Source organism: Ursus maritimus, unplaced genomic scaffold (assembly GCF_017311325.1).
Source record: "Ursus maritimus isolate PB19 unplaced genomic scaffold, ASM1731132v1 scaffold_2, whole genome shotgun sequence".
NCBI lineage: Eukaryota > Metazoa > Chordata > Mammalia > Carnivora > Ursidae > Ursus > Ursus maritimus.
Window position 1 is genome coordinate 104,828,471 of NW_024424452.1, and position 23,914 is coordinate 104,852,384.

Below are 23,914 nucleotides of genomic sequence, written 5' to 3' on the forward strand. Positions count from 1 at the left end.
TCCTGGGTGCAGGGGAGAGAGGGAGGAGAGACGGGAGGGCTGAGGAGGAGCTGGAAACCCGCCCACATTTAGGAAGCAGGAGAAAGAGAAAGATCCCGGCGCAGGCGTGTGGCGGCAGAGGCGACTGGCGCCCGGGAAACGCCCTCACGCCTCCGGCCGCGCTGCGCGGCTTGTGCGGCCCCGCAGCCGATCCCGCCGAGCCAGCGGGGAGAACGGGGAGCCGGACAGAGTTCCCGCCCTCACGGCGCTCAGCTGATAGCCGTCGAGGGAACGCCCCGCGGGGACCTGCGCCTCTTCAGATCTGGTGCGTGGAGACGCCCGGTGGGATCGGCCACTCGCCCCGTCCGTGGCACGCGAAGAGTGACTCTGAGGTCCTAGGGCCTGTGGGAACCACGAGACGGAAGGGATCCCCGTTCCTGAGTTGTGTGACTCTTTACCTGGACGGTTCGTGGGAGAAAGAGACTTTTCTTGCGTCAAGACACTGCGATTTGGGGGTGTCTCTGTCCCAGAAGTTGGTGTCACGTCACAACCTGGCGAGTGTTGAGAAAGCAAGAGGCAGCCGTTGGAGCCGGGGAACAGAAGCGCCTTCCGGCCCTGACGCCTGGCCTCGCGTGTCTCTCACGCACCCCAGGTTTGTGGTCTGGCGGTGAGCTCGCACCTGTCTGCTCTCCCCTTGCCGTCCTCAGGCCCAAGTTCTCCTGGACGGGCTCCCCAGCCAAGGTGGCTGGGCCGCGTGCTCCCGCTTGGCTTGGAGGAGGGCTCAGGCTTCACAGTCCCGAGCTCTCGGACCCTCGCGGCGGGACAGTGGTCTGGTCGCCCTCTACGGCGCCAGAGCTGCCGCTGAGAACAACAGAAGCAGCAGGAAGAGGGACGCCGGACCTTGGGAAGGACAGAGCAGGGTAGCGGGCCGTCTGGCTCGGGGGACTCGGAAGCGCTCTCTCTGTGCGCCTGCCAGGCCCCAGCACCCGTCCTCCCTGTGGGGCCCACTCAACATTCAGATTCCCAGGGACAGAGAGAGAGTTTGGTGGGTGTGACTGAGGCCCGTGTGCTTCCCTGTAATGTCGGTGCTGATGACGGCACTGCCAGCCCGCCAGGCTCCTGTGGAGCAGGAGAGGGACCACTCCTCAAAGGGGGCGATGCCCAGCCCAGACACAGCAGGTTCCCAGGAGTCCTCTTAGCAGGGTCTCACTTCCAGAGAGGAGCGGACAGGAGGAAGCTGTCTGGAGCCTCTTGAGATCAGCAACCGTTGACTTGTCAGCAACAAATCCATTTTTATTTTAAAAGGTAAATGTGATTGGGGGGACTGACCAAAATCTACCTGCCATCCTTGCCCTGGCGACATGCTGAACTGACACATACCTGGGCTTGGGGGAAGGAGTATAAATTAGAAGAAGGGGGGACGCCTGGGTGAAGCATCTGCCTTCGGCTCAGGTCATGATTCCAGGGTCCTGGGATCGAGTTCTGCATCGGGGTCCTTGCTCCACGGGGAGCCTGCTTCTCCCTCTGCCTGCCGCTCCCCTATTTGTGCGTGCTCTCTCTTTCTGGCAAATAAATAAATAAAATCTTTTTTAAAAAAATTAGGAACAGGGATGAGGGGCCAGGAGACGTGGATTCCACTTTGACTACTACTTTTGACAAATCATTTCACGTTTCATCACTCCAATATCCTCATTTAGAAAACAGGGTAATAAAACCTGCTCTGTCTAATTTACAGATTTTTTTTTTTTTTTTTTTTTTTGGTGAGGGGAAAATAAAGAGAAGAAAGGAAAGAAAGACAAAATACCAAAATCTCCCGAAAGGACTTTACTAAGCTGAAAATCAAGTATAAGAGCAGTTAGTGACATCTCTGTTACAGGTTGAATTGTGTTTCCCCCAAATGTATGCGGAAGTCCTAACCCCCAGTCCCTCAGAATGACCTTATTTGGAAAGAGGGTCTTGGAAGATGTAATTTGTTAAGGTGAGATGAGCTCATACTGGAGTAGGGAGGCCCTTATCCAATACAACTCAGGTCAGAAGAGAAGAGGCACGGAGACAGACGCACAGGGGACGACAGGCAGAGACTGAGGTGTCGCTGCTCTAAGACAAGGAACGCGAAGGACTGCCAGCCATCACCCGAAGCCAGGGAGAACAAGGAAGTTTCTCCCCCTCGGGTTTCAGAGAGGTAATGACCTTGTTGATACCTCGATCTTGGAGTTCTAGCTTCCAGAACTGTGAGACAATCCATTTCTGTAGCTTTAAGCCACCCCGTGTGGGGTACTTGCTCATGGCAGCCCCAGGGAATTGAATACACAACCTTTAACAAATTCCCAGGGTTCAGCAAAGCGTGGCCAAAGCTCTTGTCCAATTGCCGGGAGGTTTATGACCTAGGATCAGACATGGCACAGGGGACAAGGACCCGAGTTTCTGGGGTAATACCACTGATGTGAAGGTCACAAAGAGCAAAGGTCAGTTTTGGAAAACCCAGAGCAGCTAATAGGGCTAAGAAGGTGCAGAGCCAGCAGGGTTTGGTCCACATGGACTGAAAGCATCACTTCTGCCTCGAGAGAGCAGCGTGCTCAGAGCAGAACTGGCTCTGGGAAGCCTCCGGCCTGCTCTCACTTCCTGCCGGCACAGATGAAGCATCACCTTCATGCCCCAGGCCTCCAGCACTCAGGCTCCTGGACCCACAGGGACCTGGCTGCACATGCAATCCACCAGGGTAGCCCACTGTGCAGAGAGCACCTTTAAGGAGAAAGCCTGCAGGGATGCTATCGGTTCCCACATGGCTCTTGGCTGCTTTGTTTTAGAGAAGTCATAGAGCCTTTTTACTCTAGGCCCCTATGCCCGGTGTGAGATTTGCCCATGCGGAGTGGGGGTCTGGTCCCTGTGTGATGAGTGTTTATGCACATGCCATGTAGGTATTGGATCCTCACAATAAATCCATGAGATAGTTACTGTTATCGTGTCCATTTTACAGATGAAGAAACTGAGGTGCAGAGTTCCCACAACGGGTGTCAAGAGTCAAGTCCAGGCCTGTGTGAGTCCAGAGCCTGTGATGTTAACTGCTCTGTTATATTGCTTTGATAGTTTATTTGGATCAGGCTGTTCTGAATTAACTCTGGAAGTAATAATTTAGTAAAAAAAAGAAAAAAGAAAAGAAAGAAAGAACAAAACCAGAAAAGCGTGTGTGTATCTGTGAACCGAGGATCTGCCTTGACCTCATACTTAGAGGGGGAGGGGAGCTAACATTATGAGCTAAGTGCTTCCATCCATGTAAACCCATCGCTCTGTGAGGTGGGCATCTCGGAGACACGAAGTAACCAGCCAAGGTCACCAAATTGATTGGGACAGGGCACAAGTGCAAATCCAGGTCATCTGACTGTCAGCTTGGTGTGTTTTCCATGACCTCTATGCCAGTGTGACAGCTGGGATCTGTCCTACTGATCTTGAGGGTCTTAGAGTGACTCAGCGCCTGGCACAAAATAAATATTTATGGGATTGGGTTGAATTAAACCCAAATGAATCTAAGCTTCATTAAGAGAGGATTTGATCAATAAATGGACCCCATGCTGATGTTACAGAAACGAGCTGACCGTGCTGATGTGGAATCTGTTACATGAGCGGTTTAGAGACGAGTATGTGTAGTATGACTCCTTTTTTTTTTTTTTAGAGATTTTTAAATTTATTCATTTGAGAGAGAGAGAGCAAGCAAGAGCACAAGCAGGGGGAGGGGCAGAAGCAGAGGGAGAAGCAGGCTCCCCGCAGAGCAGGAAGCCTGATGTGGGACTCGATTCCAGGACCATGGGATCACGACCTGAGCCGAAGGCAGATGCCCCACCAACTGAGCCAACCAGGCGCCCCTATGATTCCTTTTTTTTATAGGAAAAAAAAATTCCTTACCTCTGGCTATCTTTGTATATACAAAGGAAAAATCTGCATAAAACAACTTTAAGTTAATAATAATGCTTATCTTCGAGGGTAAGGATCAGGAAGGATTTTAACATATTTTATAATAAGTAAAACCCTGAAGATGCTTGCATTTTGCAAAAAGCAAGAACAAAAGGAAGGAAAGAAAGACCTTTTGTTTCTGGTGGCAGTAGATCCCACCAGCCTGGGTCAGCAGCTCAGACCCGATTGAGCATGTCAGCTCCCATAGGTTGGGCCCTGGAGCCCCATAGGAGACAAGGGTGGGTTCAGAGCCCCTCACCCCCCATATCCTCTCCTCGCACATTCTGTAATACGTTTATTTATAACAAACTTATGAGCACACAACCAGGAGACAGGACTCCTTGGGAATGGGCCTGGAACATCTTTTCATGTTGAGGCCAAGTCAAAAGTTCACAGAAACTAACTTGAATGGGCACCTGCTGGCTGAACGTGGGGTGATTTGAATATTGAAAAAAACTGCAATAAGTTGAAACACTTTCATTTTTCTGAAAGCTGTTGAAGAAAGGGAAAAAGCCAAGTAAGCTTACCTTTCCTGCATGAGCTCTACCTAATGGTAAGCAAATAGTTGATGAACTTGTTTGTTTGTTTTTAATAGAACTCTGGCTAACACAGAAGGAAAAAATAGAATTAGAAAAACTCTCTAAAAATTCTCTAAAAAATAGAATTAGACAATTAGAAAAATTTTTAGTGGTTATGAAACCTTTGGGTAAAATGCTGAAGGAAACTGGTCTTGGATGGATGGATGGATGGATGCCTGACAGCTCCCGAACCCACTCGTCCATCCTAACCTTGTGAATGAAGAGGCTCCAGGCATTACCTGCCCCCGATGGGCTACTATGGATGTACCCAGCACTGTGGATGAAATATTCTTGCCACAAAACCAGGCTCTAGAGCCAACTGCCTTTTGTCGGAAAGATGGACTCAGAACCACATTGCATGACACCCTCTGGATTTCAACCCACAGAATTCAGAATGCGGTCAACTCTGCACATGGAAGGAGACATAGAGACAGTTCAGATTTGAACTTTATTTGCATCCTGATACGCACAAGTCACCAGTAAAAATGACCCAACATTTCCCAGAAAATAGGGAACATTTGAACGCTGATTGCCTATTTAAGAAAATTACAAGGATTTATGGATAAATCTTGGCTGTGATGATTTATGATGTGATGCTAAGAATTTGCTTCTGGATAATGCAGGCAGGTGGGCTGGAGAGAGGAGAGGTGCTGGGTGCAGATAAAATAGGCCTGGCCACGTGTGGGTGAGTTATGAAAGGTGAGGGGGTGTGCACGGGGATTTCTTGCTCTATCATCTGCTTGTGTACATGTCAGGAGATTTCCAAAAGAAAATGTTAGCAACAAGCAATAAAAAGTATGGGTGTACAACTTAATTCTTGCATCATGATCGCAGTGGAGGTGATGTGTATACGGGTGTGTGCGAGGTGTGTGAGGTGTGTGTGAAGTGTGTCAGAGTGTGTGTGTTCTCGTGCTCTATTTGGACCTAGTTCAAGTTGCAGGCTAGAACAACTGTATACTCCCCAAAATGACTTTTTGAGCGCTGTGAAGAATGCCCCAATCTAATAGGCATGGCTGTCTTTCCATGGGGCAGCAGGCAGGCAGGCCGGCACAGGCACAAGGCCGCGACTTACGGGACTGCCGGGGCCAGCCCAACACGGTTATTCCCACGATCAAACACTGAGTAGAACCGCCTAATGAAGACATCGCCCAGGATCCAGAGGGGCCCAGCGGGAGGCTGGATGTCAAGACCTTGAAAGCCACTGCTGCAGAACTCCATTCCATCCACAAAGTCCTGGGGTGGGAAAGAAGGTGTAAGCGACGTAGAGGGAGAAAGGGAAGTAGTGCTGCCCGGAGGCTGTACTGTGTGGTAGTGGTGGTGACTCTACCGAATGGCCTTGGACAGTCACAACGTTGGCTGGTTGGTTCTTCCTCCCACTTCACACACCTCCACTTGTGTTTGCGCGGTTTTGCATATGTGGACCTGGGCTTCGAAGTTCTACAATTCTGAGAATTGTTCACCTGTCATACATGCCCCCTGCCTCCCATTTAACAATTGGAAAAAGTGATGTCTTCTTTGGAAAAATGTCTGTTTGTGCCTTCTGCCCATTTTTAATTGGATTGTTTGTTTTTTGGGTGTTGAGTTTGGTAAGTTCTTTATATATTTTGGATACTAACCCTTTATTGGATATGCCATTTGCAAATATTTTCTCCCATTCTATAGACTGCCTTTTAGTTTTGTTGATTTTTTCCTTCACCGTGCAGAAGCTTTTTATTTTGATGTTGTCCCAATAGTTTATTTTTACTTTTGTTTCCTTTGCCTCAAGAGACATATCTAGAAAGAAGTCGCTAGGCCAGTGTTAAAGAGGTTACTGTCTGTGCTCTCTTCTAGGATTTTTATGCAATTGCACTACTAAGTATGTATTCAAAGAATACAAAATTACTAATTCAAAGGGATACATGCACCAGATGTTTATAGCAGCATTATCCACAATAGCTGATAGCCAAATTATGGAAGCAGCCCAAGTGTCCTTTGACTGATGAATGGATAAAGAAAATGTGGGATATATACATATAAATATATGAATAGTACTCAGTTGTAAAAGAATGAAGTCTTGCCATTTGCAATGCTGTGGATGGAGCTAGAGAGTATAATGCTAAGAGAAATAAGTCAGTCAGAGAAAAACAAATACCATATGATCTCATTCATATGTGGAACTTAAGAAAGAAAACAAATGAGCAAAGGGGAAAAGAGAGAGAGAGAGGCAGACTCTTAACTACAGAGAACAAACTGATGGTTCCCAGAGGGGAGGTGGGTGGGGGAACGGGTGAAGTAGGTGAAGGGGGTGAAGGAGGGCCCTTGGGATGAGCACCGGGTGTTGTATGGAGGTGTGGAGTCACTATATTGTATGCCTGAAACTAATATTGCACTGTATGTTCACTAACTGGAATTTAAATAAAAACTTCAAAAGGACATTTGTTTTCCCTCGCATTGTCTGTTTATGCTTGGCAGCTTGGGGCGGGGGTTAATGGAGGTCAAGGTGTGGGGGGTAGGTAAGTCCCTAAAGTCCTCTACGCCTTAGCACCTCCATTCTGACACAATTGCTGTGGGTGACTCTCCAGTCAAGTCAGTGTGTTGAATGTCACCAAAGAACTGCATGTGATATTGAAAATCTGGGCCAACTGTGGTGTGAAGCGATCAAAGATTTCCCCCAGGAATTCCCTTTCTACCTCACCCTACAGCTTAGGAATCTATGGCAATAAAAGACACTTTCTTGAGAAGAATGCTAATCTGAACATGAGAAGATACAACCTCATTCCGCACCTCCTCCCCCAGTAGCTCATACCTTGAGCCTCTTAACTTTCAGAGTCTCAACACCCTCACCCACAGAATGGGACAATAATATCCAATCTTAGTGGGTCTTTGAGGGATTAAACTTTGTCAGTTGAAAAGTCCTAGCCGACAATGTCAGAAAACGTCACTAAGTGGCTTGTCCAAGGTTTGCTGCTGCTTCATGGCAGGACAGGAATTGAAAGAGAACCAGGCCGGTGGTCTTCCCACCACAGACAGCGTCATCCTTTCTAGAAGGAATGCCACTTCAGTGCAGGAGAAATGGGAGGGGGGCTCGGGGCCAACGCAGCCTGAGTGCAGGCGACGGAAAGAGGAAGTGGTGGGCTCGTGGGGAAGGCCCTGTGACGTGCAGAACAAGGAAGCAGTTCTTACCAGCAGGGTATAGGCAGTGGGTTGGAGGGTGTAGGAGATGCCATTGATGGTGAAGGTGACATCTGGCATGACATTGAGGTTGGCACACTCCACCCCATACTAAAACACAACACAGAGAACCCATTGAGAGGCCTCCCCGCTCCCTTGTTCCCACCTCCTCCCAACCCCAGCAGGCACTGACTTCTCCATCCATGGCTTCTGCCCCAATGGCCTTCTGCAGCTGCTTGACTTTGTCTGAGGGGCCCGTGATGAGGGAAGTCCCCGTGTCCACAATGGCCTGGCAGCCCTCAGAGCAGAACGTCACCGCGCCTCCCACCTGGATCCTGAGGACAAAGGAAATGTCATCAGCCAACCCCTTGCCCCCGCCCCATCTGTCCCCCTTCCCCTCAGCCCTGAAGTTTCCTGGGCTCCCCAGCTGCTCTCACCCTCTGCTGGGCTCTCAAACATACAGTAATGATTTCCAAGTTTGACTGTCTCACACATGGGTATTTCTCAATTTTTCTGCGACTGAGATCCATAGCAGGAAATACATTACTTTTGGACCCAATACACACACACACACACACACACACACACACGCATGCACGCATGCACGGATGTAATAAAAATTTCATGAAACAGGGCTCAACCTTAGTATGTGAAGTGCACCCTGATGTTTTCTATTTTATTCCATTTCATTAAAAATGTACGTCATGACCCCCTAAAATGAGATCATGACCCATAAATGGGTAAGTCCCTCCGGCTTGAAAAACCCTCAGTAGACAGTGAGCACTGAGGCTTTTCGCTGTTACATCCCTCGTGGCTAGCACGTGCCCTCACCTTGCAGAAGCTTATTCTTGGCGGAACTGAAACGTGAATTGCATTTCTTTAAATTCCTGCATTATCTGACACAGTGCTCGGTATGTGACGGGCATCTGGTCCCACGTCCCTGATTGCTCCATGCCCAGACACACACGCATGCGCGCGTGCGCACACACACACACACGTATGTCTGCATGTATGCATGTCAGGACCCAGCCCATGTCACCTCCTTCATGAAACCCTTGCTTGAGGAGTTCTTCAGATAGAAGCTGTCCTGCCCTGTCTGCCAGGCCACTTTGGTGGCACATCTTGTGGAGCACTGACCACCCTCCACCTTACAATGATAGTGGGGTGTGTGTGTGTGTGTGTGTGATCTTCTGGACATGCTTCTGGAGGCGAAATCTGAGTCCAGTCCACTCCTGTACCCCCATGTCACTGACCCCTGGCCCTATGTGTGTATTAAAGTGAAACGAGCCCCAAGTCATTGGCGGAGGGTTTGTATTTATTGTCTGTTGACTTGAGGGCGCAGCACGTGTACCGGGAGGGAAGCTGAGACTTGGTACCTCGTGCCTGTTGCCCTGGCAACCGTGGCCCCTTCCTGCACCTTTGCTCAGCACCTCCACACTTCCAGCCTTGCACGGCAGCCCCTGGGCTCCTCTCCCAGGGACCAGCACATTGATTCAGGTCAATTCAACGAACCCAATTTGCCTTGTGCCCGTCTTGCGTTCTTGCCTCGTAGCATAACTACTTTGTGGAGAATACTCACGCATCCAGGGCAATCTGCCAGTAGCCTTGCTTGGTGACAGGGACCCAGTGCAGATTCCCGGAGAAATGGGAGTGGTCATAGCCTCCAAAAATCAGTTCGCTTCCTGCACCACCTTCTGGGTCACTACATGGAAAGAAAGGCAGATTGTCCGGGAAGGGCCACTGGGTTACTCTAGAAACAAGCTGGTCACCTACACCAAGTATGCAGATAGGCAGAAATATCAGCCTGGGCTTTGAGACCAGGGCTCCCGACAACTGCAGGTTAGTTATCTGGGCCTTTTTGGGCAAAAGGATAGAAGTACAGAAATAGCTTTGCTTGGTGATTTCTCAATGTCTTCTTGCTTCTTGGATAAAAAGGCTAGGGAGGAGGTTGATGGGGGCAACTGCTCTGGTCATGTAGAACCAAGGCTAGGACCATCGGGTGTGCACACACCATGTGACTTCATACCCCCCCAAAAAGGCTTTCCCCCCAAATATCTTTCCCACTATTGTTTTGATGGTGCCTGGAGTTTCCATACAATTCACTCCATCGTGTTAAAGTAAGGAAGCTAATGGGAATGCAGCATGACTTAGTAGAGCTTGAAAATTTATTAATTTTCATTGGTGTTGATTTTTCAGAGTATGTTCAGGCACCCGACAGGATTCTGGGGAAATAGGACATGAAACATGCATTTTTAGGAGGAAAAGGATCAGAAAACTACAAAACTCAGGGTTCTGTGAGGCACAGTGGTAAAGGGGAAAGGAACCGGGTATTGTGGGCATCTTGGGAAAGTGGTTTTAGGGAGGTGGGGGGAAGAATAACTGTTTGTTGATGGCCTTTGTGGAGGGCTCCCGAGTGAAGAATTTCACCTGCTTAATCCTATTTATTTCGTACATCAACCTTGTGCCCATTTGAGGAAACTGAGACTTGGGGCTTCAGTCCACGTCGGCCAGACGGCAAAGCCTTTGCTCTTTCCCGTCCTCCCCTGTGTCTTTCCGGGCTGGTTGGGCGCAGGGGGGCAGCAGAGGGTCTGGGCCACCTGCCCTCTTGCTCATGGTTCTGCCTGGGCTGGTCCCAACTGCAGTTTAATAAAGGAAACTCAAGACGCTCCACGTGGAAGTGGAGAACGGGGAAAAATGGCTTACGTGAAAACAGGGTAAGCTGAGGCCAGATCACACTGGAGAGGAGTCAGGAAGGTCAGAAATCTCCTTTCTATGCAGGGATGAAGGTGAGATGACCCTTCCAGGATTCCAGGCGAGAGTGGCCAGAGGCAGGTGAGCCTCATGACCTTTTCCAACTACAACAGGCACTTTTTAAAAAATTGCATCAATTAGGAGCACCTGGGTGGCTGGGCATCCGCCTTCAGCTCAGGGCGTGATCCCGACGTTCTGGGATCGAGCCCCATGTCAGGCTCCTCTGCTGGGAGCCTGCTTCTTCCTCTCCCACTCTCCCTGCTTGTGTTCCTTGTCTCACTGGCTATCTCTCTCTCTGTCAAATAATAAATAAAATCTTTAAAAAGATTGCATCAATTAACCATTTTTAAATGTATGGTTCTAGTAGTGTTAAGGCGATTCATACTGTGATGGAGCCAGTCTCCAGAACCTTTTCACCTGTGAAACCAAAACTCTGTACTCATTCAACAATCACTTCCTATTCCCCTCCCCCCACACCTGGCAACCATCATTCTACTTTCTGTCCCGGGGAATCCGACTACTCCGGGCATCTTCCTGTAAGGGAAATCATGCAGCATTTGTCCTTTTGTGACTGGCTCGTTTCACTTAATAAGGTCTTCCAGGCTCATTCGCTTGTAGCGTGTGTTAGAATTTCCTTCCTTTTTTCAGGCTGAGTAATATTCTGTTTTACGTAAATACTGCATCTTATTATGCCCTAAACTTTCCATTATTTATTGTCAGCTTCCTTTCAAATTTTTTCCTGCCTCCTCCCACGGGAATCAAGCTTCCTGAGGGCAGGGACCGTCCTCCTTGTCTCACTGCTCCCCGCGCCTGGCACGGAGGTCGGCACATAATAGGAGATGATAAATATTTATTCACTGTATAAGTGAGTACCCAATCCCAGAGATTCCTCCTATTGGTTCAAGGCGGGACAGTTTACAAAGGGAGGCAAGCCCCCTTTCCTCAATATCCAGAGAGGGTAAGCCCAAGGTCACACAGCTGGTAATAGGTTAAGCAAGAGATCCACCCCAGGTGTTTGACTGCTAAGCCCAGTGCTCCTCCAGCAGCACCATGTTATCTCCCTGTGGTTGGAATTGACCTTCACCTTGGTGGGCTTGCCGGGCCTACCTGCTCATGTACACAGAAAACATGGGTATATCCACCAGGTTCTGTGCCATCATGTTGTCGAACACTGGGGTCACCCCACCCACAGCCAACGAGGGGTATCCCAGGCCCAGAATTCCATCAAACTCTGCGTTCACAAAGGTCTGGCCAGGCTCCGTGACGCTCTCTCCAAATTGCTGGCCGACCACAACCAGTCCTTCCACCTGAAGGGAGAAAACGCGAAAGAAAGCCGCATGGGAGATCTTTGGCACAGAGTCTCAGATTCCCGGATTCTCCCTCTGGTCTGAAGCGAATTCCTCCCCCACCCAACTTTCCTTGATTAAATGAGCACAGTGATTTCCCCACGTGCCCACACCCTTAATTTTCTTTTTTTATGTAAGCTTTAAAAAAAAAAATTGGTCTGTAGATGGTTTTGGACTTTTTACATATAGAATCTTGTCACATGTGAATAATGACAATATAGCTTCTTCCTTCACAATCTTAATGCCCTTAGTTTCTTTTTTCTTGCCTTATTGCACTGAAAGCATCTTTGGCTCATTCTTTTTTTTTTTTTGCCTTTACTGATTCTTAAAAGGCTGCCACCAGGCTTTCTGCCCTGTGCACTGTTTCTCTGTGGAATTCCGCCGTGCTGTCACTCCAGAACTCAGCACCCTGAGCAGACTGGCCCATTGCCACTGTCTCAAGCAGGGAGTGCTACTCCTGCCTGGTGAGGCTTCCCCCTTTCCCTGGAAGCCAGCTCCTTGTTTCCACCTCTTCCTGAGGCTGATTTGAAAGGTTTCCCCTAAAGGCTCTGAAAAATCTTCTGTATCCCAAGTTTCTGGCCAAAAGAGAAGAGATGAAAGAATTGTACTCACATCGACTTGGTCAGCTCCGATGATTCCAGACAAGCTCCCAGTCCCATACTGAATGGAGAAATGACTCCCCAGCGCACTGTATGTGTTGGACTGGGAAGGGTAGAACCTGGCGTGTGTCTCTGGAAAAGCAAGGATGCTGTGGTTGCCTGGGCCATCATCCTGCCGCCTTCGTTCCTGCCCTCCTACCCCACAGATGCAGGATCTCTTCCCTCAACTCCCAAGATTGAGTGGGGGCCTCTAAAAGGTTGGCCATGGCCCTCCTTAGTGAGTTAGTACTTCTTCTCTAGCCACATGGTGGTCTACTTGGGGACCAACTAGTCGTCCCTGGGCAAACATGGCCACCCACAGTGACGTCATGAGGCACACCAAGATAAGCGTCATGTACTAGGCGCCAGCAAAAGTCTCTGCCAACTCGTGTGGGTCAGAGCCTGGCATTCAGAAGAAACCCAGGGATAAACAAATGCCATTCCAGGCAACGACTCCCAATTCCTTGCCTAATCTGCAGACACCAATCTAGGAGTTTTCTGAGACACTGTGTCTCTAGAACTTATCCAGCATGGACTAAGACATCTTTCTTTAGCCCTTCCCTTTCCAACGCTAAGAAAGACGCCCGAGTTACCTCTGGCCAAACGGACCCAGCCCTGGGTAGTGCCCCACCAGCCCCACCTCTGATATCCTGGGATAGGCCACCAAGCCCTCTTGAAGCAGGCGAATAGTCAGCACTAGAACCCAACCCACCTACCGGCCCAGAAACAGCCATCTGAATGGAACTTGCCCCCCACATTCTTTTGGGTGTTCCAAAGGGAGTGAGTCATTGTGTACTCAAAGATTCGTATTGAGTTTGTATTTTCAGTGGCTGAGTTTTCTCCTATTAATTCTGGTCAGTATGAAAGTTGCTAGCTTGGATGGCAGTCCGATTTTAGCTCTCTCCCTGGCCCAGCCCTGTTTCTGCCATAGGCAGTCCCAGGGCAGACTCCGAGGTGGAGAGGGGAAGCTGCTGTGGCACGCATGGCCAGTTTCTGGAAATCAAGCCCCCCTCCCTCAGAGCGCCAGGCCCCAGCTGCCATTCCCTGCTGGGGATCCTGGCCCTACTTACTGCAGGCTGCGCTGGTGCAGTACACGGAGGGGACCCAGAGGTTGGAGGAGCCAGTGTCGAAGATGACGGTGAAGTTCTGAGGTGGAGAGCCAATGGAGATGGTGCCGAAGTATTCCATCTATAGGGGAGAGAGCGACGGGAGCAGAGTGTAGGTGGTGGGAAAGGGGAAGGGGCTCACCAGGGGGCCTCGGGAGAGCTCTCTGGACCAGAGCCTGGGCTAACACAGACTGGAGCTTACAGAGCCTGGGGAGCGGCAACAGAGGGTAGAAAGAGCAGACAAAGGGCTACAAGGGGGGAAATCAAGTCTCCCACCCCCTACTACTTCCTTAGCTCTCATTTGCAGGATTCCTCTTAATTGCTTTGTGAGCAAGGCAGGGGAGGCAGTAATGCTTTTGTTTTACAATCAGGGAAGGGAAGCTGGTGACGGTTAAATCATTTGTCCAAGGACACATAGCAGGGCCCTTTTGTTTGTGATGGCTTTTCTTTTGCAGAGAGCTCCACACATTTGGGCACATTGGGGCTTGCTCATTCAGATCCACAGGAGCCCAAGGGATCAGTCCCTATGGGTTATCCTAGAGGAGAAATCCACATTGGCCTTCAGTGTTGCTGACCTGACACTTGGCCACGCCCAGAGGCCAAGCCATCCTCCCCTCTCCCCCTTCCCCAGCCCCTGCCCCGAATGCCTCACATCCAAGTAGTTGATGAGGGGCTCGTTGGCATCCTGGTTCATCGTGCAGGACTCGGTGAACTGGATCATATCCAAATTCTGGGATTTCCAGAACTCAGAGAGCTGGCCCCGTGCCCGCAGCTTCTTCCGGAGGGACTGATGCCTCCTGAGGGGCACCCTGACGACAAAGCCCCATGTGAGTCGGGATGCAGCTCCCCTCTCTCAGACCCATCCCTCGCCCCGCCCCATTTCCCCAGAGGTAAACTGGGAAAGCACACAGGAGAAGATCTGCAAGGCAGCAGCGTTGCCAGAACTTGCCAGAGTTTGGCCAGAATTAGTGCCCTCTCTGCCCACCGCCTGTTAGTCTTGCCTCTGCTCCTGAAGAGTCTTAGAACCTTAGACTTGAATCGGCCTCCCTCTCAGAGATGAGCTCTTTGAGGTCTTGCAGGAAAATGGTCTGCAGTTGTGCACGAACCTCATAAGGGGCTGATTTAAAGGGTTAGAAAGACTCTTGCGGGCAGCCATGGTCAGTCCCTTGGGCAAGTACTCGGTCCTTTGAGCTCCCAACCACAGCTGCAGGTTGACTAATGTGAGACACTCCCTGGGACTTAGGCAGGCCCTGGGACTTGGGCAGGTGGGGGCAGAGGGATGGCATGTCATGGGCTGGGGGTCAAGGCCAACACAAGATGGCCGCTTTCCCCAGCCCTCAGTGTCTTCTCCTCTTCATTTCCCCATCAGCTTTCTTCTCCCAGGGCCGCCCTATGCTTGAGGGCAGGCCGCTGCCCTTGCTGGACATAGAGCGGGGGGCTTGGTCTCACCTGTGGAGCCGTTGTTGAGCCAGCCCCAAGTCCAGGAGCACCAGCAGTAGAAGAATGAGTGTTTTCATAGTGGGCCTAACCAGCAGCTTCTTCCTTGCTTTCACTACCTTCCCTCTCCTTTCTTCTCTCCCACAGGCCAGTGGAGGCAACTCTCCCTAACTCTCAGATCTGCCCTGCCCAGCCCAGTCTGAGGACCCAAAGATAAGGCCTCTTGCGTCAGTAGCCAGGGCCAGAACAAACACAGCGTGTATGACAAGGCGTTTCCCTTCCTCCCCTCAGCCCCGGTTTCCCCCCTGCAGGGGCAGGGGTGGGGGCTTCCTGGATCTGGGGTGGGACTTGGGGATCTGTGCAAGACAGTGGTGCAGGTTCAACTTCTCCCAGAATTTTTGGTGTTCTCCCCTGACCCCTAGAAACCCTGTAATCATTGCTTGAGAGACCACTGTGCCCCTGGACACTGGGACCCCTCCACGCACGTGTTACATGGGTGGTCTGGCTGAGGACTCCCAGGGCGTGGAAGGCCAGTCGTCACCTGTGGGGCAGGATTCTAACTCAAAATACTGATCAGGCTGTTTTCTCTGTGTTTCCTCTTCTCTCCTCATTCCCTCAGGAGCCTCGAGGGCAGTTGACCCTCCCTCCGTCCACTTTGAGGCAGAGACTAGTGCTCCTCAAAGGCCCTGAAATGGGAGATCAGGCTTGTGGAGCTAGTTTTTTGCCTCCCAAGGACTTGATGAATCAGGGCTGAGGAGTGGAAGGAGGTTTGGAGAATACAGAGGCAGCCCTGTGCAGGGGGGATGCGGGAAGCCTTGCACATGGCGGGGTGGGGAAGGGGGGCAGGTCCTCGTGATTCTGGAAAAGGTTCCTGGGTTAGTTCACTAGGGCTGCCGTAACGACCCACCGCAGATTGGGGGGCTTAACAGAAATGTATTTTCTCGGGGTTCTGGAGGCTAGAAGTCCAAGATGAAGGTACGGACAGGGTTGGTTTTTCCTGAAGCCTCTTTCCTTGATGTGTAGAGATGGCTACCTTCCCTCTTCCCTCTGTGTGTGTCTGTGTCTTGATCTCCTCTCCTTAAAAGTCATATTGGATTGAGGCCCCCAGTAAAGACCCCATTTTAACATAGTTACCTCTTTAGAGGCCCAATCTCTACATACAGTCACATTCTAAGGTTAAGACCTCAACATAAGAATTTGGGGGGACACAACTCAGTGCCTAACAGTGTCCACAGACAGCAGGAGCCTCAGTCTTGTCCGTGGAGTAGGGGGCACTGGAGCTCAGTGCTTAGTTCCCAGCATGATTCGCCATTGCTATGAACCCATCTCTATGGCCATCCCACTTCCTCAACAGAGGGCAGGCTTTATTGCCATGAGTGAGGATGGAGGGTGGTGGTGAGGAGCACCTTCCCCTGGCCATGACACGGTCCAGGTTTATGGGACACTCTGAACCTTGGGGCAGTCGAGGCTCTGGAGTGAAGGCAGAGTACCAGGTTTGCTCTGACTCGTCAGCCATCTTGGCAGTGTCTTAACTGCTGCCAGGGGCTCTGTTTTCCACCTTAGAAGCCCAAGCTGGAGACAAACTTGGAGTTTGGAGCTAAGTGGAGGGCTGCCTTGGGCTCCAAAAATGTTTAAAAGGACATCAAAGGGACTTAGGGCACAGCCTGGACCCTGGAAGCCCTGACCCCAAGGGCACAAATCTTCTTTCACATTTACCTGCTTGACAGTTCTCTCTGACCTTTCACTGGGGACGGATGTCTACCCCAGGAGGGCAACATGAGCCAGAGGAAGTCAGACGTTGAGATAATTCGTTTGGGATTTTGCTCTGTCATGGTTGGCCCATAATTGCCCGGCTACTGGGTCCCTTAGGCTTGTTATCTGCCAAATACCCTACATCCATTGTTGAGTTTCAAGGAGGATTAAAAACACAAAATACGGTATGTGGAAGTACTTGAAAACCCGTAATGTGTCATCCGACTGAAGATCTTCACTATAAAAACGTTGCACTGGGAGACTTCTTCTTGCCATTAGGGCAAGCCCGCTTACACAGCAGATGGGGACACTGAGGCACAGAGAGGCAGAGTGACAGCCCCAGGAGCATGTGGTTCCTTTAGTGGCAGAGCTAGGGTTAGGACCCCAGCCTCCTCACTCCCAGTCCAGAGAACTTTCTGCCACAGAATGACATAATTATTACTGAACTGTTGAAACGAACCTAGCTGGATCCCCTCCCTCCTTGCCTGTCTTCCAGGCCAGTCCCCACATCCCCCTGGCCCCTCTTTATCGTGAGTGGCAGGTTTGCCTGGCTCAGACTGGAAAATGGGCTGGTTGGTCTGTGCAGCTGTGGGTCACCTGGCCCTTGACCGGATCGGGGACATCCTGGATGGCCTGGGTGGAGCCGCAGGGTCTGGCTGGGTTTTGGAAAGTTTGATGCAGGCTAGAGGCAGGAATAGGGAGACGTTTGTCAGAACGAATGGGTTCTGTTCTCTCTGGAAACAACAGGAAGCTCCCCTCCCCTGGTTGCAGATTAGTGGATCCTCCCATGCTGGAACCAGATATTGCTGTGGACGGTTTGGGAACAAAAGCCCTTGGGGGCACCTGAGTGACTCAGTTGGTTAAGTGTCTGACTCTTGATCTCAGCTCAGGTCTTGATCGAGCAGATGAGTTCAAGCCCTGCATTGGGCTCCATGCTGGGCGTGGAGCCTACTTTAAAAAAAAAAAAAAAGCCCTTGGGTATGTGCCTGTTGGTGTATGTATGTGTGTGTCCTTTAAGAAAAGAGTGGGAAGAGCATTTGGGGTGCAATGGTACCATGTGGGCAAAAACAGGCCATGGTATGGGCCATGATCCTGTCCTTCAGCACTGAGAGAGCATCCTTGGAAAGAAAGAGATCCTCAGGGAGGTGGATTGGAGGCTGGTCAGATGCAGACTTTTTGTCTGTTTCCAGAACATTTGAAAGCTCTTGTTGTGACACCGTCCAATCAACTTCTTGTTTTTGGAGCTTCAGCTTGAGAAGATAAATTAATAATAAGAGGACGGTTTCTCAGTGCTCTGTGGAAATCAGCTTTATCAGGGCTCTAGAGACGGAGTGTGTCCGTGTAAGACACAAGCAGCTGCTTCTCTGTCGCACTCAGCTGGCTCTTGGTGGCGGGGCAGCCAGCAATCCGGGATGCTCTGGGCCCTGCCTCTGGCGACATTGCCAGCTCAGCATGAACGTGACTGACCGGAAAATGTCCCAACCTCGTTTCTGCTCGAAGCTGAAGAATGAAGGAAAGTCAACGCTGCTTTGCGTGGTACAGTAGAAAGAGGCTGGGCTGGGATGCCTGGGGCTAGTCGTGGCTCTTCTACTACCTGGCCATATGACCTGGGATAAATCACTTTTCTCTGAATCTAGTTTCCTTGTCTCTACCACGAGGAGGGTGGGTTGGGTAACAACAACGAACATTTTGAGGGCATAGACTATGTGCCAGGCTCTGAGCTAAGGACCTTGGGAGCATTAGCTCATTCTACCTTTATGCCAATCATATCCGGTAGGTATTATTTTAAAGCGCATTTTACAGATGAGATAAGTGAGGCACGGAGAGTTTAAGCAACTTGCATGAGGCGCTGTAATCGGCATTCAAACCGGGTTTTGCCTGACTTTAAAGTTGATGATCTGTACTGGGTGATCTCAAGGGTCTGATGTTTGAGAATTTCTTCCTGGAAGAGAAAGACCAAGAGAAGAGGATGGGAGGAAGGAGAGGGGAAAAGGAGGAGAGAAAATAATTTTCTGTGTGATGGAAAATTTGAGGCTTTTTAATTGTAAGAAGAGAGAAGGGTGTGTGCAGGGTGACGGGTGGTGGTGAGGAGCTGTGTGATGAGGAATCTGATCATTGCTTCTTTTTTGCAAATATTTCCTATGTTGCCTTCAAGGAGCCTCTCAGCAAAGATCATTGCTATACTGTTGACAGGTGCAAAAATCCCCCCCCCGCCCCTCTCTGCAAGTTACCTCTGACCCAGACGTTGACTCTGAAAACTAAAATTTAAGGTGATTTTTTGCTTGTTGCTGAAAGAGAGCTCCTGACACCAAGGCTTGCTTTTCCCAGTGGCTTGATCTGCTTTGGTTTGGCAAAGCCTCTTGTTTTCATGCAACTGGAAAAAAGAAGGCTCCGACGTCTCCAGCATCTTGCCATGTCCAGAATTCAGTTAGCGTGAGTCATTTCCAAAACCACTGTCCACCATATTCTGAGAAAAATGCCTTTCAGACCAGAGATGATGGCAGTGCACCTGGCAGAGGACACAAGCACTGGGGCGGTTTCTCACTTGGATGCCGCCCGAGTGCGCTTGTGCACCTGTCCCGGTACCTGTGAGCAGGGGAACAGCTCATGCCTCGGGCTAGCCAGAGAGCAGGACTGCACGCCGACAGCTCCGTTTCTCTGGTGGTTCCTGAGCCCAGGCTTTGAAAGCAGACAGAGCAGGATTTGGTGTCCAGTCCTGCCACTGAGGGGGAAGTGTGCTGTTGGCGTTGTTGGGAATCATCAGATTGCTCTGCTGTAGAAAAGAAAAAGGATTTCCTTGCAGGATGATGTGAGAATTCCATGAGCCCATCCTCAGGAGTGAGGGCTTTCTAGGTGCCACTCAGCCCAATGCTTGACACCCAGTAAGCACTTAATACTGGGGCCCTGGCTACACCACATGGACCAGGGCGGGTGCCGGACATGGACTAGTGCTCGTTCTATGGCATCCGCCGTTCCAAGCGCTTTAAATATCCTTATTCACGAAATTCTCCCAACAACCCCAAGAGGTAAATAGTCCCAAAGAGGTAAAGGAATTTGTCCAAGGTCACATAGCTGGTGAAGACGGAACTGGGCTTAAACCCAAAGAATCTATGAGTCTGTGATCTTTTACAACTCCCACTGCCGTCTGTAGTCTAGACAATAACGTTACCGTACGTTTTAACTCGCCGAAATACATTGCGGAGACCACCCTTTTGTATCTTTCAACGGTTCAGGAAAGCGATCAAGACTTCTGCCTGTCCTTAGTTCTTCCTGTATGATCAGGGGCTCGACCATTTAAAGGCTGGGAAATGAAAAAATAAAAAATAGACTCTAGGAAGTGAAAATGCTCTCTGACCCTTAGTTTTTTTTATCTGTACAAGTTTGTTAGGAAGATTAATAAAAGCATCTGTGAAAATGGATGAGGCACAGTGAGTGCACGATAAATACCCGGTTAAAATTTTATTAGAAGGGGAAGATAGATTATACTTAGGCAATCGTGACAGAAATCCAAGCCTTTCCTTCATTATCTCTGGGTTTTCGTTTGCAAACTTCTAGTGCCAGGGGACTCAGCCGACCGTGCTCTTGAATCTTTTCCTGCCAGTTCCATCCTGGAACTTCTGCGAGTGTCCTCGGGGTAGGATTTAGACCGTGGCTGAATAGGAAAAAAGGCAGAACTTTAATCTCGGGATCTTTGTAAAGTGTTGTTTGTCTCCGTTTCTAAAAACTCTTGTCTCGTTCCTAGGCCATGAAATGCCTTGGAAACCCACGAGAGGGAAAACACATACTAAAGATGCAGCTAAAATTAGGTCTATTCCAGGACACCAGGATACCTGTCTGATCTTCCTTTCTGGTTTAACAAACTTCTCTGATGGGAGAGTCTCCAAACGGAGCCCCGTTTTCAAAGTCTTGGCAAACACCCCTCATTTACTCACATAAAATATCGGGACACTGAGTCTCACGGAACTTTTTTCAGAGACAAGAAATCCAAGGCTCCAAGAGAGGTCTCCTGCCCAAAGGGTGGGAAACAAGGACAGGAAAGGGAGGGCCTTCCACACCAAACTCTCCCATGCGTTCGATGGGGGGGTGGTGGCAGGAGGTGACAGTGGATTGGATTGGAGTGGGGATGGAACACTGGGAAAGCGTAGTGAGCTTAGATTTGTTCCGGAGATAGAACCCACAGGCCCTGAGGCTGAATTGGATGGGGACGAAGGAAAGGAGGGATCAAGAATGACTCCTGGAATTGGTCCCACAGACATACACACACTTAGACATGTGCGAACAGCTGTTGAATCCAGGTTATTTATTCATCAAATGTTTGCGATGGGAAAGCTTGGACGTAGGGGGTCAGGAAGACTAGCTAAATGATTATGTTATAGCTATACGATGGAACGCTGTGGAACCATCACAAAATAACGAAAAAGCTCCAAAGAAGGATCTCGAGTATATATAGTTGGGTTAAAAAGCGTGTAACAGCATGTGCAGTATGCTACCATTACTATACAACAAAAGGGGGAGAGGGTGTATAGTCCCATTTGCTTCCATATGCCTAAAATATCTCTGGTAGGATGTACCAAGAACCTGGTAGCACTTCACTTTCTGGGCAGGGAACTGGGTGGGTGGGGCAGGGGGAGGAGGCTTGTTGCATACCCTCTTGTACTTTTTGAATTTCGAGTCATTGACTCTATTACTTCTTTAGTTTTCCGGTGACTATATTCCTTTATTAGTTTTCTATTGCTGCTATAGAAAATTACCATGAACGCAGTGGTTTAACAGTACACACTTATTCTCTTTTAGCTCTGTAGGTGAGAGGATTGACCTGGGTCTCACTGTGTTAAAATAAAGGTTTCAGCAGGGCTGCCCTCCTCTCTGGAGGCTCTAGAGGAAAATCCGTTTCCTTGCCTTTTCCAGCTTCTAGAGGCTGCCTGTATTCCTTCGGTTGTGGCCTCTTCCTCCGTCTTCAAAGCCAGCAAGATTGTATGCCTCTGACCACTCTTCCATAGTGCAGGGAAGTTATCTTTTAAGCACTCGTGTGATTTGAGTCAGCCCCGTCACCCCCAGGTAATCTAGAACAATCTCCCCATCTCGAGGTCCTTGATTTCATCCAGGTTAGCCATGTAATCCCCATAGTCACAGATTCCAGGGATTAGAATGTGGACCTCTTTGCGGCCACTATTCTGCCTACCACAATTACTTATTCAAAAACATTTTAAATGAAAAAAAAAAAGTTAATGACTCCTAAACTGTGGGTAGGAGCTCTTGGTGGGAGGGATAGTGGTGTTCTTTACTGAGTACAGGATCGGGGGAGCAGACACAGGTTGATGGGGGTGGAGAATCAAGGTCTGTTTTGGACACATTCTGTTGAGATGGTGGTAGACACTCCCAGGGGTGATATCAGGCTGACGCTTGAGTGTGTGGATCTTGTGCTCTCATAAGCCTTGTTGAGGCTGAAGATACAAATTTGGGAGACACTGGCATATAGAAAGTGTTTAAAGCCATGAAACGGGCTGAGGACACCCAGGGAGAGTGCTGGGACGGAGAGGAGGAGACGCCCGGGACTGTGCTCAGAAGCCTGCGGATGGGTGAGGGGGGAGAATGAGCCGAAGAAGCTGGGAAGGAGCCTGGTGGGGATGCAGGAAACCACATTACCTGCTCCCAGAGACCCCGCAGCCCCCTAGATTGGAAAAGCCACCACCCGACTCTGTTTTTCTCCATCACGCTCCCTTGCCCACTTTGCAGGTTGTGTTTCTCACCTGTGTCCCCACTATGTTGTGAGCTCCCTGAGAGCAGAGCTCTGGTAGTTGGGTCAGTGCTGTATCCCCAGCACCTAGCAGTGGCTGGCTCCGAATAGGCAGTCAAATATTTTTTAAATAGGCGACTGAAGGAAAACAAGCCAACTTAATCCTTCTATCTCCCAATCCATAATAACGAAGATGGCTCTAAAATCTAAAAGTTAAAGAAGAAAATAGCACAGGCATTTTAATCCTCCAGTGACCGTTCCCATAGGTAAGGTTCCAGAGGAGTTGCCCGCAGAGTATGCTTTTAAAGGATACCTCTGTTCCATCTGGTGTCGCCCTGCTCGGAATTCCACCATTGTCCACTTCCCCCTAGAGCGAGGCCTCTCAGCCTAGTGCCTAGCACCTGGCAAGCTCTCCATAAATCTTAGCTATTTATTTGGGCTTTTAAAAATGCAAATAACCCGGAAAGAAGGCTCATGGAGTCACTAACTCCTTAGTATGAATTAGTTTCTCAGGAGGAATGGTAGGGGTTTTTTTTTTTAAGTTTATTTATTTATTTATTGAAGATTTTTATTTATTTATTTGACAAAGTGAGAGAGACAGCCAGTGAGAGAGGGAACACAAGCAGGGGGAGTGGGAGAGAAAGAAGCAGCCTCCCAGCGGTGCAGGGAGCCCTATGTGGGGCTCAATCCCAGAACTCCGGGATCACGCCCTGGGCTGAAGGCAGACGCCCAACAACTGAGCCACCCTGGCGCCCCGAAGTTTATTTATTTTTAGTAATCTCTACACCCAATGTGGGGCTCAAACTCACAACCCTGAGATCAGGGGTGCCATGGTCTTCAGACTGAGCCAGCCAGACGCCTGGTCTCAGTAGGAATAAAGAAGGACCTCAGGGTGTGGGCAGGGGTGGAGAAGCGGAAAGGGAGAAAGTGTTTCCAAAAAAAAAAAAAATGCTAGGGAATCTAAAGCAAATCTCAGTTTGTGGTTTTGCTCAGGCCCACACCTGCACAGCACGAAGATTGCTCTGCAAGCTGCATCAGCCCCTGGCTTCTGATTTCGGGGGTGTGAGTCTCCCTCTGAGCCCAGCCAGGCAGTGGAGGAAATGAAGAGGCTCTCAAGGGAGGGGCAGGGGAGAGAGGACGGGGTAGGGCGGAGAGCAGCCACAGTGAGAGCAGCTGCCTCTTCAAGATGGAGGGATCCTGTGGCTGCTGATGCTGGGCTTCCCGGAGTCAGGTAAGTGGTTCCATGGAGCGCTCAGAGTTCGCTTTCAGTTTCTTTCCTACTAGTCTGGAATCCGGGTACACCCGTTGTAGAGTGGACATTCTGCAGCTTAAAGGGATTAGAGCGAGGTTCCCCCCTTTCCTTACGCTGCTCCCTAGGGTGCTGTAATACACCCTCAATCCCCTCCTCGGATGCGTAAGCTAACAGCGGTGTATGCGGATAATGGAGAGGTATTCTGTCCTTGGGGGTGGGGTCGTCTAAAGGCTTATAGGA

The 23,914-nt window shown here is 49.9% G+C and overlaps 1 protein-coding gene across 3 annotated transcripts; it reads right to left on the reverse strand.

Annotated features, from left to right (window-relative positions):
• Nucleotides 1–4,934: 4,934 nt before the first annotated feature.
• CTSE (cathepsin E) lies at nt 4,935–15,128 on the reverse strand. 3 transcript variants are annotated; one of them, XM_008699546.2, is made up of 9 exons: nt 14,946–15,128; nt 14,149–14,305; nt 13,461–13,578; nt 12,365–12,483; nt 11,514–11,713; nt 9,235–9,357; nt 7,849–7,990; nt 7,668–7,766; nt 5,438–5,738 (listed from the first exon to the last, which is right to left on the reverse strand). In XM_008699546.2, exons 1-9 carry the CDS (start codon nt 15,011–15,013, stop codon nt 5,574–5,576), a joined length of 1,191 nt encoding a protein of 396 aa, XP_008697768.1. In that variant the 5' UTR covers nt 15,014–15,128; the 3' UTR covers nt 5,438–5,573. The 3 variants fall into 3 exon arrangements, with proteins under 3 accessions (XP_008697769.1, XP_008697768.1, XP_040492460.1); XM_008699547.2 differs by lacking the exon at nt 7,849–7,990 and having other exon boundaries at nt 4,935–5,738; XM_040636526.1 differs by lacking the exon at nt 7,668–7,766.
• Between the last annotated feature and the right edge of the window lie 8,786 nt (nt 15,129–23,914).